The 17,361-nt window shown below is 40.9% G+C and overlaps 1 protein-coding gene across 1 annotated transcript in view; it reads left to right on the forward strand.

Moving 5' to 3' along the window:
* The window catches only part of LOC124789683 (ATP-dependent translocase ABCB1-like), a 213,597-nt gene that overhangs the window by 162,799 nt on the left and 33,437 nt on the right, over positions 1–17,361 (forward strand). Inside the window, exons 18-19 of the mRNA XM_047257118.1 lie at positions 6,258–6,499; positions 16,229–16,388. Coding sequence (XP_047113074.1) covers positions 6,258–6,499; positions 16,229–16,388 — 402 coding nt within the window. The remainder of the gene's footprint in view (positions 1–6,257; positions 6,500–16,228; positions 16,389–17,361) is intronic.

The following is a 17,361-nucleotide window of genomic DNA, read 5'->3' on the forward strand; positions in this document are numbered from 1 at the left end:
AGAAATAATAATAAATACGAGCCAAGACAGCATCAAGGTTGGACTCGTAACGATCAGTACTTTCATTCAAACTCTGCTTTACCACAGCAGCCACCAGGTCAAAATTGGAGCATACCTTACGACCGACAGGTAAGTTATAATGCGCAACAGCAACAACAACCGCAAAAGTTTGGAGATCATGATAGGCAATATCCGAATGTGAATATAATAGAAATGACACCTGATGCACAACCTCAATCTGTGTCAGTACCTAGTACAAATGATAATCCAACAAACTAGAAACAGTCACTACTTTGCCCCAGGTCGTGGCTGAAGAATCCTTGGGGGGCGGCTTCAATGTTAATCAGTTATTTGACACCACACTTGAACAACAGAATAATGATATGCCGAGTAATTCTAAACAAAAACTACCTGTTTTATTTATAAGATACAACCACAATAACAATATATCAGATGAACTTTTACAAGACAGTACACAATGTCGTTTAAACACAAATGAAATTGTTTTAGCATCCACTACTGGTGTAGTAGGTGGGATTCCAACTACTATTATCCTAGATACAGGTGCAGCTGTGAGCGTTTTATCTTTTAATTTTTATAAAAAGATGTGTGAATTGGAACCTGTGCCTGAGTTTCCTGCCCAAAACTGTAAAATAACTACTGCACTAGGTAATAAGTCATGTAGGGTTACGAAGCAAGTTTTTGTAAACGTTAAAATAGGTAATGGAACCGTACAATGGCCATTCCTGGTTGTACAAAACCTTGTGACAAATTGCATATTAGGAATAGATATTATGAGCGAGAAGGACTGCATTATAGACTTCTCCAAAGGTAAATGTATTTTAAATGATAAAAGCAGGGTAATTATTATTGATTTGGACAGGAGAACTCTAAAGCATGACAAACACTGTACAGGGTACAAGGTTCAGTTAGTACTTAACAAAGACATTCAACACATGCAAACACACTCATCTGACGCAGAGCTAATGGACTTGAAAACATTGCTTGATCATAAGATAAGTGAAGCTACAGCTCTCAGTGTACATGAACGTATAAAACTACAGGAAGTGTTATCCAAATATTTACAAGTTTTTACCAAACGATTAGGTGTTATCAACACGTATGTGTACAAGATTGAAGTTAAGCCTCACAAGATCTTCTACCATAAGACATATAACGTACCGTTATCTCAACGACCTGCTGTGTGGCAAGAATTAAAACAAATGTTAGACTGGAAGGTCATTGAACCATCCACCTCACCTTATTGTAGTCCTCTACTTGTTGTCAAAAAATCAAATGGAGGCATTAGGTTAGTGTTAGACGCACGAGCTATTAATGAAATAATTTTACCGGTTCACACAAAACCTGAAAATTTAGAAGAGCAATTACAGAAATTTCTAGATGCAAAATATTTTTCCACAATAGATCTCGCTAATTCGTTTTGGCAGGTGGGTATCACTCCTGATTCTCGGAAATATACTGCATTTATGTTCGGGGGGCGAACCTATCAGTTTTGTGTTCTACCCTTCGGACTGAATGTCAGCTCTGGGGTATTCATTACAGCCCTGGATACCGTGCTTGGCGACGATTTAGTTGAGACAGTCACACACTATGTAGATGATATACTGATAGCTACACAATCCTGGAATGAACACGTTGACACACTTCAAAGAATTTTAGAAAAATTTGCACAAGCTGGAGTCACAGCCAACCTAAGAAAATCAAAATTTGGTTGCAGTGAGATAAAGTATTTAGGACATATCATTAATTCACAGGGCATACGTCCGGATCCCAGTAAATTAGATGCTATCAGAAACTTTCCTAGCCCTCGAACTAAAAAGCAGTTAAAATCATTCCTTGGGCTATGTTCATTTTTCAGACGTTTTTTGCCACAACCACTTTTGAACAGTAAACATCTGCTAAATCTACTCAGAAGGAATCAAGTTTGGATCTGGTCGGAACAGTGCCAGAATGACTTTAATACAATTAAACATGCTTTAGTGAATGCTAACATTTTGAGCCATCCAGATTTCAATTTAGATTTTTGTATGACTTGTGACGCTTCACGTACTGGCTTGGGCTGTTGCTTATTTCAAGTTGTAAAGAATAAAGAGGAGGAACAGATATGAATTATTGGGCTATACGCACACCGAGATCTTAGAGCATTTCAGGCTGAATAATGTAAAAGTCATACCCATCAAAATATTGCTAAGCAACTCGAAAAACTCTGTTGCTACAACACAGATAATAAGTAGTATAGAAATTTTCATTTCAGCGTTCCAGAGTCGCAGTTGAAGACAGAAGAACTTTTCTTTCAACGCCGCGGCTCCACCGAGAAGACTGAATATTAAAGTAAAATTTATGATTACGTAGCAGTGAATGATATATAAATTTTTCACGGAACATTTGTGACTGTAGGTACCACTGACCTGGTATGACACCTGACGAACTGACCGACGTCATCTGTGAAGCGATCTTTTACTTTGAGAAATAGATTAGACGCACATCTCTCAACACGAAAAGCATCTATCAGTAGTCAAGGCCACACAGACACTCTACACACACGCACAAAACGCGAGGAATCGAACATTTTCTCCCTCTTACTATTTTGAATATTTATTGAGTAGCGAAAACGCCTGGTCTTGCCTACTGATGTAATGAATGTTGTGTCTAACCTATCTTAATTTCAGATGACATCACAAAGAACATCGATAATATCCCAGCAAAACCGCTAAAGAGGATGTAAATATCTGCAATTCATGTAATCAAATATGACACAATGTAATAACCTATAGCTATGTAATGATGATGTAAACATGTTTATGTGCAACTGTATTATGTTTATGCTAAGAAAATATGTGACGTGTGTATGTATTATTACTTATGTTTTTTTTAAACTGATGTATAATGTAACTGTTACTGTGTGAAAATTTGAACGATAACGAGTGCCAAAATGTGAAAAACTTTTTAAAAAAAAAAAAAAAAAAAATTGCGTAGTGAACCACTATTCACGGACATTAACGTACATTACTAAGTCTGCAACTACGCAGAAACCTATGTGAAAGAAACTGTTAATGACATTTATGATGCATCGTACCTTTGTTAACGCGATGAACGATTTCTTCGATGAGTAACCACGAACATTTAGGTGAGCTATATTAAAAAAAAAAAAAAAACTGAATATGTGAAGTGCATAATTCGTGCATCGTCTAGCGACATTACTACAGTACCCAACTTCAAGATGTTAACTGGATTAAATGGACACAAAGTGCCTGTCCAGAAAACAACACGACGGGTGGAAGAATTTTGGTTGGAACTTCAGGGAATGAAATGTTCTCGAAATGTGACGGACACGCTTACCTGGACTGTCCAAGGATCGACGCCAGCTATGTGCCGTCCGAGGTTCTGCAACCAAGCTTCCACGGAATATCGAAAACGAACTGCATATGGACTAATTACTCGACGGGTCACGTCTGATCTGTAATAAACAATGCTTTTTGTCACAACGAACTGCATCACAACGACTATAATGGAAATAGGAAATGGACATGCTTATGTATCAATCACGTTGTTATACAACGATGTTACTGTGATCAAAAAAAAAAAACTTTACCACGACGATACTAACCTGTAAAAAATTATTGTGCAGCAGATGAATATGAACTGTGATAACGACACCATGTGTATAGGTCAACGCACCTGAAAAATACGGACATTTTTCTTTGAAGCATTTCATTGCAATGCTATGTAACTAAGAACATTCAACAATCTAAAGTTGTATTGCATTATAACAAATATTGTAATTTTAAAACTAAGTTACCTGTCATAGAATGTAGTCTTCATATGTAATCTTGGTGGAATATTTTCTTTGTGCAACGACTAAGAAATGCGCGCGCACACGAACAATATGAACTGCAATACTGTGCCGCGTGATCTAAATTTACGAAATAGCGGCAGTGCCGTAGTTACACAGACGCTTCTGCGCATGCGCGCACTCTGTTTTGCCGACATAAGAACTTTTTCGGCGCACGCGCGTCATTCAAATTTTGTGTATAATATACAGTATAATGTAAGTCATGTAAATAGTTGTAGATAACTTAGATTTTCTTGTGCCTTTAGGTGAATTGCTCGCCTGCAGGTGTGTCCTTTCGCCTCGCAATTCAGGGGGCAATATAAAGGCACATTTGCATGCCGAGCGTGAGTTTCCTCGGAAACGCGAGATATTAATTAAATAAATAATCAGTGACAAATAAATAAAGCCTATGGCACACAACTGCAGCGCTGTGTCGCTGATAAAACAAAAGCAGAATTACGATACTCTGATGTTTGATTAAAAAGGGAAGAGCTCTCGTTGAAGTGGTGCGAGAAGCACGTATTTTAGTTTATTGTCTGGCACACCGCCATATTTCATGTTATAGAAAATTACAGCGAGTTGCAACCATACTAGGCACTCGATTCTGTAAAGAATTTATATTTATAAAAGTAAGTAGGATTATGAACTGTAGGCTTATTCATTGAATATATCTGATTTAACTAACTGTGTAATTTTTTGTTTAGTAGACAATCACCTCTGTACGACGTTTTGGCATGGCTGGCAAATTATTGTAATATTGAGATTTAGATTATGAGTCCGCACCTACCGCAGCAGTCTTTGGAAACGATTTAATTACGAAGTCCGATTATTTCAGTTTTATTTCACGGTCAACTACGAGTAACATTGCCTTTACGAAAAAGCCATTGTCAAGCGTCTGATACCGAATAATCAAAACCTGACGACTCATAGGAGAGCCAATCAGACAAATATTAAATAATTAATATTTAATTTTATTTTATTTTATTTTATTTATTTTATAAGCCGTCTTAGGTAACTTGCAGATTACGCTGTCGTTTATCGACTAATAAAGTCATCAGAAGATCAAAACAAACTGCAAAACGATTTATAAAAAATTTCTGAATGGTGCGAAACGTGGTAGTTGACCCTAAATAACGAAAAGTCTGAGGTCATCCACATGAGTGCTAAAAGGAACTCGTTAAACTTCGGTTACACGATAAATCAGTCTAATCTAAAAGCCGTAAATTTAATTAAATATCTAGTTATTACAATTACGAACAACTTAAATTGGAAAGAACACATAGAAAATGTTGTGGGTAAGGTTAACCAAAGGCTGCGTTGTATTGGTAGGACACTTAGAAAATGTAACAGACCTACTAAGGAGACTGCCTACACCACGCTTGTCCGTCCTCTTTTAGAATACTGCTGCGCGGTGTGGGATCCTTACCAGATAGGACTGACGGAATACAACGAAAAAGTTCAAAGAAAGGCAGCACGTTTTGTATTATCGCGAAATGTGGGAGAGAGTGTCACAGAAATGATACAGGATTTGGGTTGGAATCATTAAAAGAAAGGCGATTTTCGTTGCGACGGAATCTTCTCACTAAATTCCAACCACCAACTTTCTCCTCCGAATGCGAAAATATTTTTTTGACACCGACCTACATAGGGAGGAACGATCACCACGATAAAATAAGAGAAATCAGAGCTAGTACGGAAAGATATAGGTGTTCATTCTTTCCGCGTGCTATACTGGATTGGAATTATAGAAAATTGTGAAGGTGGTTCGATGAACTCTCTGCCAGGCACTTAAATGTGATTTGCAGGCTATCCATGTAGATGTAGGTGCCGAGAGATTTCGTCTGATTTCATACAACCCCACATAACATAACTGTCAAGCATTTCCTCCTTCATGAAAATTCTCGGCCGCATACCACAGAGCAATAAAGACGCTCCTGAAGCTGTTTCGATGGCAAGTGTTTGATCACCCACCGTACAGCTACGCAGAGGCTCCCTCTGATTTTCCTCTCTACTCACATGAGCCGTTGGCTGTAAAGACAACAGTCTGGCACAGACAACGAACAGGAGACCAGCGTACAGAATTGACGGAAAGCACAGGCGGTTGCCTGCTATGAGGAGAGTACCGGTACTGGAAAGTTTGTACAACGCTGCGACAAGAGTCTTAAGTCGGAACGGCGACTTTATAGAGACGTAGCTGGAAGGTGTAGCTAACTTTTGCAAATCAACCACTCCTGATTTTCACTGTGGTTTCCTTTTCACTGCCGATCGAAACTTACTTTCTCGACAACTCTTGTACTTTAAGGCAGCAACCCTCCTCTCAAATCAACAAATATTGTAATGCGAAGCCTCACAGACAGCCTAGGACGGAGTGATAGCCACAACTGATGCGATGTCACTGTTGCAGTTGGCCGTCGAGACGGTGGGGAACATCCGCACTGTGGCCGGTCTGTGCCGCGAACGCCACTTCCACCAGCAGTACCTGGCGGAGCTGCGGCCGGCGCTCCAACGGGAGGAGCGCAACTCCCAAATCAGATCGGCCGTCTACATCGTCACTGGCAACATCAGCACTCTGTCTTACGCCGCGTGCATGTACTACGGAGGATTACTTATTCACTCCCAGGGGATGCATTTTAAGGATGTCTTCAAGTGAGTTCACTGCCTTTGACTCTGTTTCTGCAGATGCACATATCTGGCGTGACTGTGGAGTCTCCATCAGTGAAACGATCTGGTATTCAAGAAGGACATGGCAAAATATTCTGTAGTATCTATATACTTCTATCTCCAAAGGTTTCGCTTTGTGGTTGACCCATACAGATATTGAAATGTAGAGGAATATCTCTGCTAAGACAAGGTTCGCAACACACCCAAAAGGTGCTCTAATTTTCTTGGTTGTGTTCAGTCCGAGTAGCTTGTGATACTGTTTCTGAGACAACTATAAGTAAATTTTAATATGCTCAAGAGTTTTCGGCAGTGAAATTTATATAAAGACGTATATTTTTGAATTGTGAACATAAAAAATGGATCAAATAAGTATATCCGCTCTCTGCACTTAAAACCATGACAAATTCTTTCGTTAGAACAGCTTTTAAGCTGCTGATGAAGCTTAATTTCGAAAAGTATGCGTTTATTGATTGGAGGAAGTAATTTAGTAGGGAACTGCCAAGCTAGCTGTGATATAGGTGTCTCCTGACAATTTTCTTGTCAGATATTATTTCTTTAGCACCTGCAGTCTCTATTGCAGTCAGCATTGATGGGTACTCTGGCTTGGAAGCAAAAATGCTCCTGATAATGATTACTGTTTAAAATCAAAAATAATTTTATCATTTAGAATTTGGAGTTCCAGCACGCCCCGAAGTCTAGTACCATTTTGAAAGCTTATCCTTCGTGAATTCTTGTAATTCTTTCCTCTTGTGACAGATGATCACTAGCATTTACTAAGTGTTTTACTAATCTAACAGTGTCTCTTATCTTCGTTATTACGCAGAAGATACGAATATTTATCATATGTGTGAAATATCTAGATTTTCAATAATCTAAATGAATTCATTAAAAAGTAATTAAGTACTTAACATACAATTAAGCTGAAATGTCGTGTTATGATCGTACTATAAAGGATTAAGGAGCATCGGAAATGACATTAGCAGCAAAGCTGTCATCAACATTTTGACCTATGTAAAAAAGGAAGTGATGAAATTCTGCTTCCACTAAAACAAGTCAACTAGCAATAAACGAAGGTCTTAACTCGAGAAAGATATTTCTGAAATTTCTAGAAAACCAGGTTAGAAGAGAATCGAAGCGTTTGACATGTGCTGTTTCAGAACGATGCTAAAAACAAAGTTGAGTAGAGTGAGGTGCCAACATGCCCGCAGCTTCTTTACTCTGTTGTCACTTTGATCTGTATCGACTGAAGCCTATCAAGATGTCTATCTCTCCCCTCAGACTCAGATATGAGATGAAAAGCTATTGCACAGCGGAAACGTCGGAAAATTAATGGTCCTAACCAATGTGTCCACGGTATGGTCCTTGCACGGCTTTCCGGCCGGGAAGGAGCACCGGTCCCCGGCACGAATCCGCCCGGCGGATTTGTGTCAAGGTCCGGTGAACCGGCCAGTCTGTGGATGGTTTTTAGGCGGTTTTCCATCTGCCTCGGCGAATGCGGGCTGGTTCCCCCTATTCCGCCTCAGTTACAATATGTCGGCGATTGCTGCGCAAACGAGTTCTCCACGTACGCGTACACCACCATTACTCTACCACGCAAAAACAGGGGTTACACTCGTCTGGTGTGAGACGTTCAATGGGGAGGGGAAGTCCGCCGGGGGCCAAGCCGCACAATAAACCTGAGTTAGGTGTGGGGCGGTGGAGGGGTGAAGTGGACCACTGCGTCGTGGGGTTGTGGACCACTGCGGTTGCGGCGGGGACGTTTCTAGGCCCCCGGTTAACATACAATACAATACAATACAATACAATACAATACAATGGTCCTAACAAAAACTAATTGAAATAATGGGTTATTAGCTTCATCTAGCTACGGAAATTAAAGAGTGGTCTTAGTTAACTAATTTTATTGTAACCATAAACGCAAGCAGAAACAAACATGCTTTGATAAAAGCAAACAATCATAGGAAAGTCAAGACAGACTCGTTAAACAAACTCAATTAGACATAACTGTAGCACAATAAAGCCAGCTTAAAATTGATGGGTAAATCGGTTGGGATCATCGGTGTACTGTGTATGGGAGAGACTTCACCAGCAACTGGATCTGTGATGATAACGTTTTGCATGGTTTTCGTCTGCGAATGTGTAGGATTACAAAGTTTCGGACGATGCAGATTCCGTAGTAGTATTCTAATCATAAGCCGATGAACCATATATACAACTTTCCGGCTTTCTACTAAAACCAATAGTGAGGAATAAAACGGATGCAATTTTTTTTTTTAAACTGAAAAAAATATACATGAGAAATATAATTTCTCTAATGGGTAACATGCCGATATCATAATTAATACTGACTGCTAGAAAGAAATCTAAACCACACGTTTCCACACCATAGCACTTTTTTTCTCGCAGTCGGTTTTAAGAGAGAATCTATGCAGTTTGTTTCAAAAGAAGTATACAGTGTATTTCAGAAGTGATGGTCCATAATTCACACATGGAAAGCACAGACCACAAGTAGCTAAAGAGTTCCAATAAACATTGGTCCATACATCAATCGTTGTCTAGATACTATACATTTTCTGTTGTGGCTCATCGTTGTCCAGAAACACATGCATATCTAAACGTTAAAGTAGGTGTTCAAAGTGTTGTCCATGCGTCTGAATGCAACACTGAGCTTTTCTCTGAAATGAGTTGCGAATCCTCTCAGACAGTCCTGGGGAATCCTGTAAATGCTGGAAGGCAGCTTCAACCTGCGAGCGTAATTGCTGAAGAGAGTTGACCTCGGTACTGCAGACCAGACCTTTGACTGACCCCACACACAGAAATCCATGGGATTTAGACCCGGAAACCTTGGATGCCATGGCACAGGCCCTCCTCTACATGTCCAATGTTGACCATACGTCCGAGTTAGAAGCCGGCGCATTCATAAATGAAAATATGCTGGAGCACCGTCATGCATGAAACCACATGTTCAGGCGTTGGTTCAGTGGGACATCATCATGTACAGCTGGAAGTACAGTCCACAGAAATCGCATATACTGCGTCCGGTTAGTCTCCATGGTAAGATGAGTTGTCCAATTACGCAGTCCCCGAGCAGTCCTGCCCAGAATTTCAGTGAATAACGCTGCTGATGTCGTGATACGTGTTTTGCCTTAGTACTGACATCAGCCCAAATGTGACAGTTATGATAGTTAAAAATACAGTCACAATTACATCCAGCCTTATCCGTGAACAGAATACTGCTTACAAACATGGAATTCAGGGTACACTATTGTTGCATCTATTGGCAAAAGTTCTCCCTAGGAGGGAAGTCTGCATTGATGAGGGCTTTCACTCGCTAGAGATGATACGGATAGAGTACTTTCTGATGTAAAATCCGCCATACAGTGCTATGACTCAGAACACGCTCTTGGATAGCAATCCTCCTTGTTGAAGTACTCGAGCGTTCGTGTACAATGCGTAACACCCTTTCCTCAACATCTGGTGTTATGAGTTTGGGTCGACCGTCTAGTACTTTGTGAAGCTCCCCGTTTCTCTAAGGCGCTGATTTAACCGGCTAAATGTACGTCTGTCGGGCTGCCAGCAGAGAGGACAAGTTTCTTCATACAATCGTGCACCATCAAGGGCACTACCATTCGCTTTGCCGTACATGAAGTGCATGTCAGCGTACTCTTCATTGGTGTAACCTCCGACCACGGTGCCTTCAGTTCGTAACTGATTTTTAGCCCGGCACGGCACGGCGGACGAAGCGGGAAAGGCAAGTAGCTGCGCTTGCATAAACAGACAGTCGATCCCAAACCTTGAGATACCAACGTACATACTACGGTACCCAGGGCCGTTTACAGTTGGTTCCCAACTCGGATTAATTCGATCCCTCGGCAACGGTTGATTTGCGGACCCATGTTTATTGGGGGTTTTTAGCTACTTTTGGCATGTATTTTCCGTGTGTGAATTATTGACTTACACTTCTGAAACACCCTGTATAGCCTACATCTGTCTGAACGGTTATTATTTTGGAAAAATGTGATATAAATCGTTCAAGAACTTTTCGAGATTTTTGCTAACGTCATTTGCCTATTATATATATCCGTCGAGTTTTGTTAAAGTATAGTGTGAAAAGTAAATATGCAAAGACGTTTTCGAGATTTTTTGTAACAGTTCCTCTGCATTTAAAAATGTGTATTCTCTGTCCGTCCGATCGTCCATTACCCATACAAAAATCAGAAGTAAATCGGTGAAGAACTTTTCGAGAATTTAGGTAACAACGTTGAACTAAAATTTGAAGTAAATCAGTCAAGAACTTCCCGAGATTTTTGGTAAAAATCTTGCCCTTTTATATAATTTATGCACCACATATATTTTTAAAAGGTGCGTAACCTATGTCTGTCCGAACATTTGTTAAAGTACAAAAAATCTGAAGTCAATCGCTCAAGAACAATTCGAGATTTTTGGTAACAATGTTAACCTACGACATGTCTTTATATGTCCGCCCCAGTAGCTGAGTGGTCAGCGTGACGGATTGCCGTCCTCTGGGCCCGGGTTCGATTCCCGGCTGGGTCGGAGATTTTCTCCGCTCAGGGACTGGGTGTTGTGTTGTGTTCATCATCATTTCATCCCCATCCGGCGTGCAGGTCGCCCAATGTGGCGCCGAATGTAATAAGACCTGCGATATGGCGGCCGGACCTGCCCCGCGAGGGGCCTGCCGGCCAATGACGCCAAACGCTCATCATCATCATCATGTCTTTATATAATAGTATAGATGCGTAATTTTTTCTTGTCTACACTAGCAGATTCGTTCCCGAAACATTCAATAACAATTTTGGTACACATACTGTCAAAAAAATGACGTCTGTTCCATGGAGCAATGAATGAGAAATAGGATTTCATGCTTTCCTATTTGCTTACCTATTTTATGCTTACATATTTACGCTTTCTCGACGCAGGCAGTGTATATGAGGTAAAACGCCATTTAACATATTCTTACAACAGTTATTACACAATTACTAACATTATCTTTGAAAAACAGCCAAATGATTTTTAGTTTCCTGGGCGAGCAACCTTGAATCTCTGCAGTTGCAACGTTCTGCTGCTGAAAAATTCGTGTTTTATGTGTTACGTATTGCAGAAATACGAACCTTATTTCGAGAAAGTACAACATCTCAGGTCAAAACACCACTTCCTGCAACACAAATCTGCACAAGCAGCAACACAAGTTACGGAAAAATTTAACACTATTCCTGCTGCAGCTACACTAAACATATTGTGCAATCAGCATTATATTTCCTGACCTTTGTCATTGGCTTTTGCCAGACAGGTGTGAAAATGCACTACTCACTCAGTACCAGCTTACAGAAACTACGTTTTCCAGCTGGAATACAGTGCCACACGTCAAGTAAGGCTTTCTTCTTGTCAATTTTTAATGGCAGAATTTTATCGCACAAGATGGGAAAAACTGTAATGATATCTAGCGACAGATACCTTTTCCCAGCACCTCTCGGCTTCTTTGCAGTGCTTTGACAAATCCACGGTTGCTGGATGTTATGACTTTTCCTTTCCCTTCGTATAGTAGGATTGTCAAATGAAATGTGAAGCCTGAAACACACAGTTATTTTGAATGATCCTCTGCGCAGCCCTTGGCCTAGTGCGCTAAGGACCCTGAAATCTTCTGGTTCCATTTTGTACCATAGGAATTCATTGTTCTTGGCGTTGGCAATGGCCGTAATCCAGTTTTCTGGGTGGAAGAATCTCTACCACATGGTAGGAAACTATGCCCTATAACGAGGAATTTCTCGTCTAAATATTTAAGGATGATCAGACTTTGGAAAAGTGTCGTAATATTTTGAACATCTCTCATAAAATCAGAAATGTTTATGTTTACGTTCAAATGAAAATCATACGAAAGATAGAATTTATGATCGTAGCATTCGAGATTTGTTGCTTTTCCCTCAGTGCTGTCCTTCACTTTGTCTAACCTAATATGGAATCACTTTTGAGACATTCTATAAAAATGCTGGAAACGTTCGGGATAGGTTTCCAATTTTTTCACTGCATCGAATGTACTGCATTTCTTCCGTTTCTTCAACCATAACGGATCTTCTCCATATCTTCTTCGTTGCTGAATATTCACAAGTTACAAAAGATCCAATGCGTCAGTATCTTTTCTGATTAGGACGACATATGCTGATCCATTCGTAGTAGGGACGGGAAAAACCGACAAGTTAAAACCGATACCGGCATTTTACTTCTGAAAACCGGTATTTTTTGGTATTTGTTTGGTCTTTTTTTTATTTTTTACTAATAGAGGAGTACAAACAACCGAAAGATCAATTAACCACAGCAGCAGCGCTAAAACTTTTCTTTTTAAATAAACCTTTTTCAAAATAGTGGTTACTAAGGAGTAACTATAATAGTGAAATCTGCATTAGTTTGAAATATTGCGTTGTTATAGAAAATTGGAACAGCGGTCAGTGCTATTTTAGTTACAATGCCGACAGTAACGAACAACAAACACATGGCACGTGCATAGTGGCGTAACGAACATAACCGGCGCCATGGGCACGACACTTTATTGGCACCCTCTGTCCCCCCCCCCCTCTCATAGGCGCCCAGTGGATAACACTTCCTTGGCACCCCCCCCGCCCCCCTCCCCTAAGCGCCCGGAGGATAACAGTTTCTTGGCGCCCCCCCCCCCCCCCCCCTCTCTCCAAAAACACGTACAAGTAGGTGACATATAGATTTTACTCTAATAATAACATTCTTTCCGGAAAACCTTGTTTGCCTTAAAGTCCATTTGGCGCCCGTCTGCAAGTGGCGCCCGCGGCATGATAGATCACCTTGCCTCCCCCAAGCTGCGCCACTGGCCATGCGACGTGGGTTAAGGTATGCGTGTACGCGCAGTGTGCATCAATACTTGCCCGCGACTGGTGTATACGGTAGTATCTCGCTGTCGTTGCGTTGCGGAATGACACCAACTCTAGTTTGGATACATTTTTACACAGTTGCGTAGCGATGAAGTACAATGCTCCATTTGCTTTAAAACATTAAAAATTTGTTTGCCATTTCTGTGAAATAATAAGAGGAAGGAATTTATGGTAACAGTAATAAATTAAAAACTTAACGACAATTCAGTCCTAGCTGATATGCTTGTTGTGTCTACATAATATGTCTTTATCTGGTTGTAGCCCTTGAAAACGGACAAATTAACACGAAAAAAAAAAAAGGAAAACAGTTCCCAACCGCAGTTTTCAATCTCCAGCACTGACTATTCATAATGCCTAAATAGTGATGTTACCCCCGAGTACAATACGCTTTTCGAGCAGAGTTTCAAATAATTTGGATCAATAGGAGAACACTGGTGGTTTTTTGTAGTATTCAATCTTTTATCACTTTTGTCACTCGAGACGAGCAGTGAACGTTGGGTATATTAAGTTTACTTTCAGATGCCTAATTACTTTAATACTTCGAAACTGAGAGAGTCAAAATTTTTCCATCTTCCTTCAGTTTCTACGTATATTACAGGAAGCAATAGCAATACACAACCGAACACTGGTTACTTCAGAAACAGGGTATTCTGAACGATTTTAACAGTCAGGTTAAACTGGTGTCGAAAACAACGGATATAACCGAGAAAAGGTGGTTTCAGCGATAACCACCATCCATAATTCGTAGCACGGGCATGTCATGTCTCTGTGACGGTGCCGCTTCAGTGAGAATTGCTCAGGTCTCGTCCGTGCCACATCCTTGACCAGCTGCCGCCGGGCATCCGTGACCCGCCATTTCTGAGTGAATTGGCCTTACTCACCATCCATCATCCTATCGATATGTGAGTGCAGCCCTGAGTAACAATAGCATAATACGCATAATACACTATTGCAGACGATGTCGGTATGTCGTTTTACAAAGAGGAGAATTTTCTAGAATGCGACTGCTTACGCGCAAGTGTTCTTATATTCACCGTGGCCAACATTAATGACTCGGTAATTCCAGCTATATTCCTTTCCCTGTCCATTTTCGTTCCTGCGGGTGTCATACTTGAATTGTTCCGGGTGTTACTCTTAAGGAGATTCTGAGTAATTAGGATTTCCCCTGGTTGCGTTGCAGATGAAACTCAGGGTAAGACCAGTAGACGGTCTGCCACCCTGAGAGAATCGCACCCCCTTCCCACTCCATGCAAATTCCTTTATAAGATGACTCCGATTCATCCACAGTTTGGACACAGGTCTCCTTCGCTTCAGATCCGTTGGCTGTCTTTACCTGTAACTTAGCAAGGTTCATTCATAAAGGTGCTATCAGTATCAAGTCCTTCTGCACATCTGCGCTGGCTTGTGACTGACTGCCCAAAATGGTACAGGATGGTGGAGGTCGCCGGCCAGAGTGGCCGAGCGGTTCTAGGCGCTACAGTCTGGAACCGCGCGACCCCTACGGTCGCAGGTTCGAATCCTGCCTCGGGCATGGATGTGTGTATGGCCTTAGGTTAGTTAGGTTTCATTAGTTCTAAGTTCTAGGCGACTGATGACCTCCGAAGCTAAGTCCTATAGTGCTCAGAGCCATTTTTTTGGTGGAGGTCAATAGGTACCGTACAACAAATGGGGTAATGACGATCGGTAGGAGACGAGGCCTACTGAAGAAAGTGCCCACACCTGACGAGTGGCGATGAGTGGAAAACAAGGGAAACCAGTATTTTGAGGAAGAGGATATTTGCTTTTATTTATTTTTGTAAATTTGTTGGAAGATCTTATGGGACGAAACTGCTGAGATCATCGGTCCCTAAGTTTACACACTACTTAAGCTAACTTAAACTAACTTACGCTATGGACAACACACACTCCCATGCCCGAGGGAGGACTCGAACCTCCGAGGCGGGAGCCACGCGGACCGTGTCAAGACGCCTCAGACCGCGCGGCTACCCCGCGCGGCTTTTATTTATGTATGTGACTTCGTTAGACTAGGCTCTCTAGTTCTCTCTCCTATATGACTCTAGAGCTTTGCTTATACAGTATTTTATACATAAGAAATGACAGTAAATTTAATATGATTATCGGTAATAAAATAATATTAATAGAATTAAAAATGTTATGAGTGTACCTAATACTGTTGCTACCAATACAAGCAATAATTATAATAATTATAATTATAATAATGGTAGCGTTGTAAAAGATACAAAATGTAATAATTGATGTACAGAAGTGGCTCAAATGGCTCTGAGCACTATGCGACTTAACTTCTGAGGTCATCAGTCGCCTAGAACTTAGGACTACTTAAACCTAACTAACCTAAGGACATCACACACATCCATGCCCGAGGCAGGATTCGAACCTGCGACCGTAGCGGTCGCTCGGCTCCAGACTGTAGCGCCTAGAACCGCACGGCCACTCCGGCCGGCAATGTACGGAAGTGATATTATTTTCTGATATAGAGAGTTTAGAGGGGGAGAAATTTAGGTAAACTGTGTCAGATAACGGCTTTGGGAAATGAGGAAGCTCTAGTTGGAACGAGGAACTTCGTTGGAATGGAGTAACGAGTGCGTTCTGGAGCAACTTTATCCGCAAACCAGCACATTTACACCAGGCCAGGGTTGTCCGTTCTAGGCTCGGGTGTAATGGCAATTACATTTAGACTTAACAACTGACTGAAAAAAAAACAACATTTTTGTGATCATTTTCTGCTTAATTTGTAACTCGTCTTGAACAATTCCAAATAATTCACTCCTTCTTTTTACAGGGTCTCTGACGCTTTAAGCAGTGTGAGTAGCAGCCTAACGTACGTCCCGTATTTCATTCTGGGTGTTCGTAAAGGGCTAATTGCTGCTTCGAAATTATTTCATTTGCTAAACCGGCAATCAAAGATAGCAGATCCTCGGGTCGCTGCAGAAGATACATGGGTGAGTAAAATATATTATTCGAGTACATTTATGCCGCGAAAGTCGCTTGTGACCGATGATACGAGTACTGTTTGACAGGAAATGATTATTATTATCAGCCCAAGAGGAGTTGTTATATCACGCTTTAATTCATACGTATAAATTTGTACCAAAGTTACAGAAAACTGAAAGCTTTTTCTACAAAATGCCATTTCACAACTCCTGTGAAAACTCACAAAACTCTGTTAATTATCATTGATTAATTGTGTTATGCCTTGCATCCATAATGCTTTGCAGACTCGTGAGTCAGTATTAATGGGTGTGACAAATAAGTCGTTTGTCGACTATCAATGAGAATCGGATTCAAGTTCTAGTCTGCGACCACAGTCCTCTTACCTTCTGAGTTTTGTAGACGCCCTGCCTTCAAGAAAAGCTAGATGTCATTAGAGTCCCTGGCCCGCACATAAATTAAATATGTCAAGAAATATCATAATTATGAAACACTAATATGATAAACACTACACAAAACCATTTATAAAACAAATAGATTAATCTTTTATGGGGATAAGCATTGTGCATTACTACATCAGACGTGAATAACATACCCACAGGGCCCGACAAAATGAGTACTATCGTTAAAGATCTGGTCTTGCTTCTGCTAGGCCACGAGGAGCGTTCAGTAAGTAATGCAACGCTTTTCTTGTCAACCAGTTTCGATTGCAAAAATGCGGAATTTATTGGGGGACATCGTAGAATATTCCCGCTTCACCCCCTACAGTTTCATGAAGTTCCGATAGGTAGCGGCGCTATACGTAGCCTTCAAAATCGCATCTGTAACAGAAGTGCGTTCCAAAACAGAGGGCTTTCACTGAGTTTCCTTTTGCGGAAAACGAGAGCATCGCAAATATTTGTAGGTGCTTGCAGAATGTCTGCAGAAACATAGCACGTCTATGCGGCGGCAGTCTTTCTCGGACTATTCCACTGATGAATTCTT

The sequence above is a fragment of the Schistocerca piceifrons genome, chromosome 3 (genome assembly GCF_021461385.2).
Source record: "Schistocerca piceifrons isolate TAMUIC-IGC-003096 chromosome 3, iqSchPice1.1, whole genome shotgun sequence".
In the NCBI taxonomy this organism is placed as follows: Eukaryota; Metazoa; Arthropoda; class Insecta; order Orthoptera; family Acrididae; genus Schistocerca; species Schistocerca piceifrons.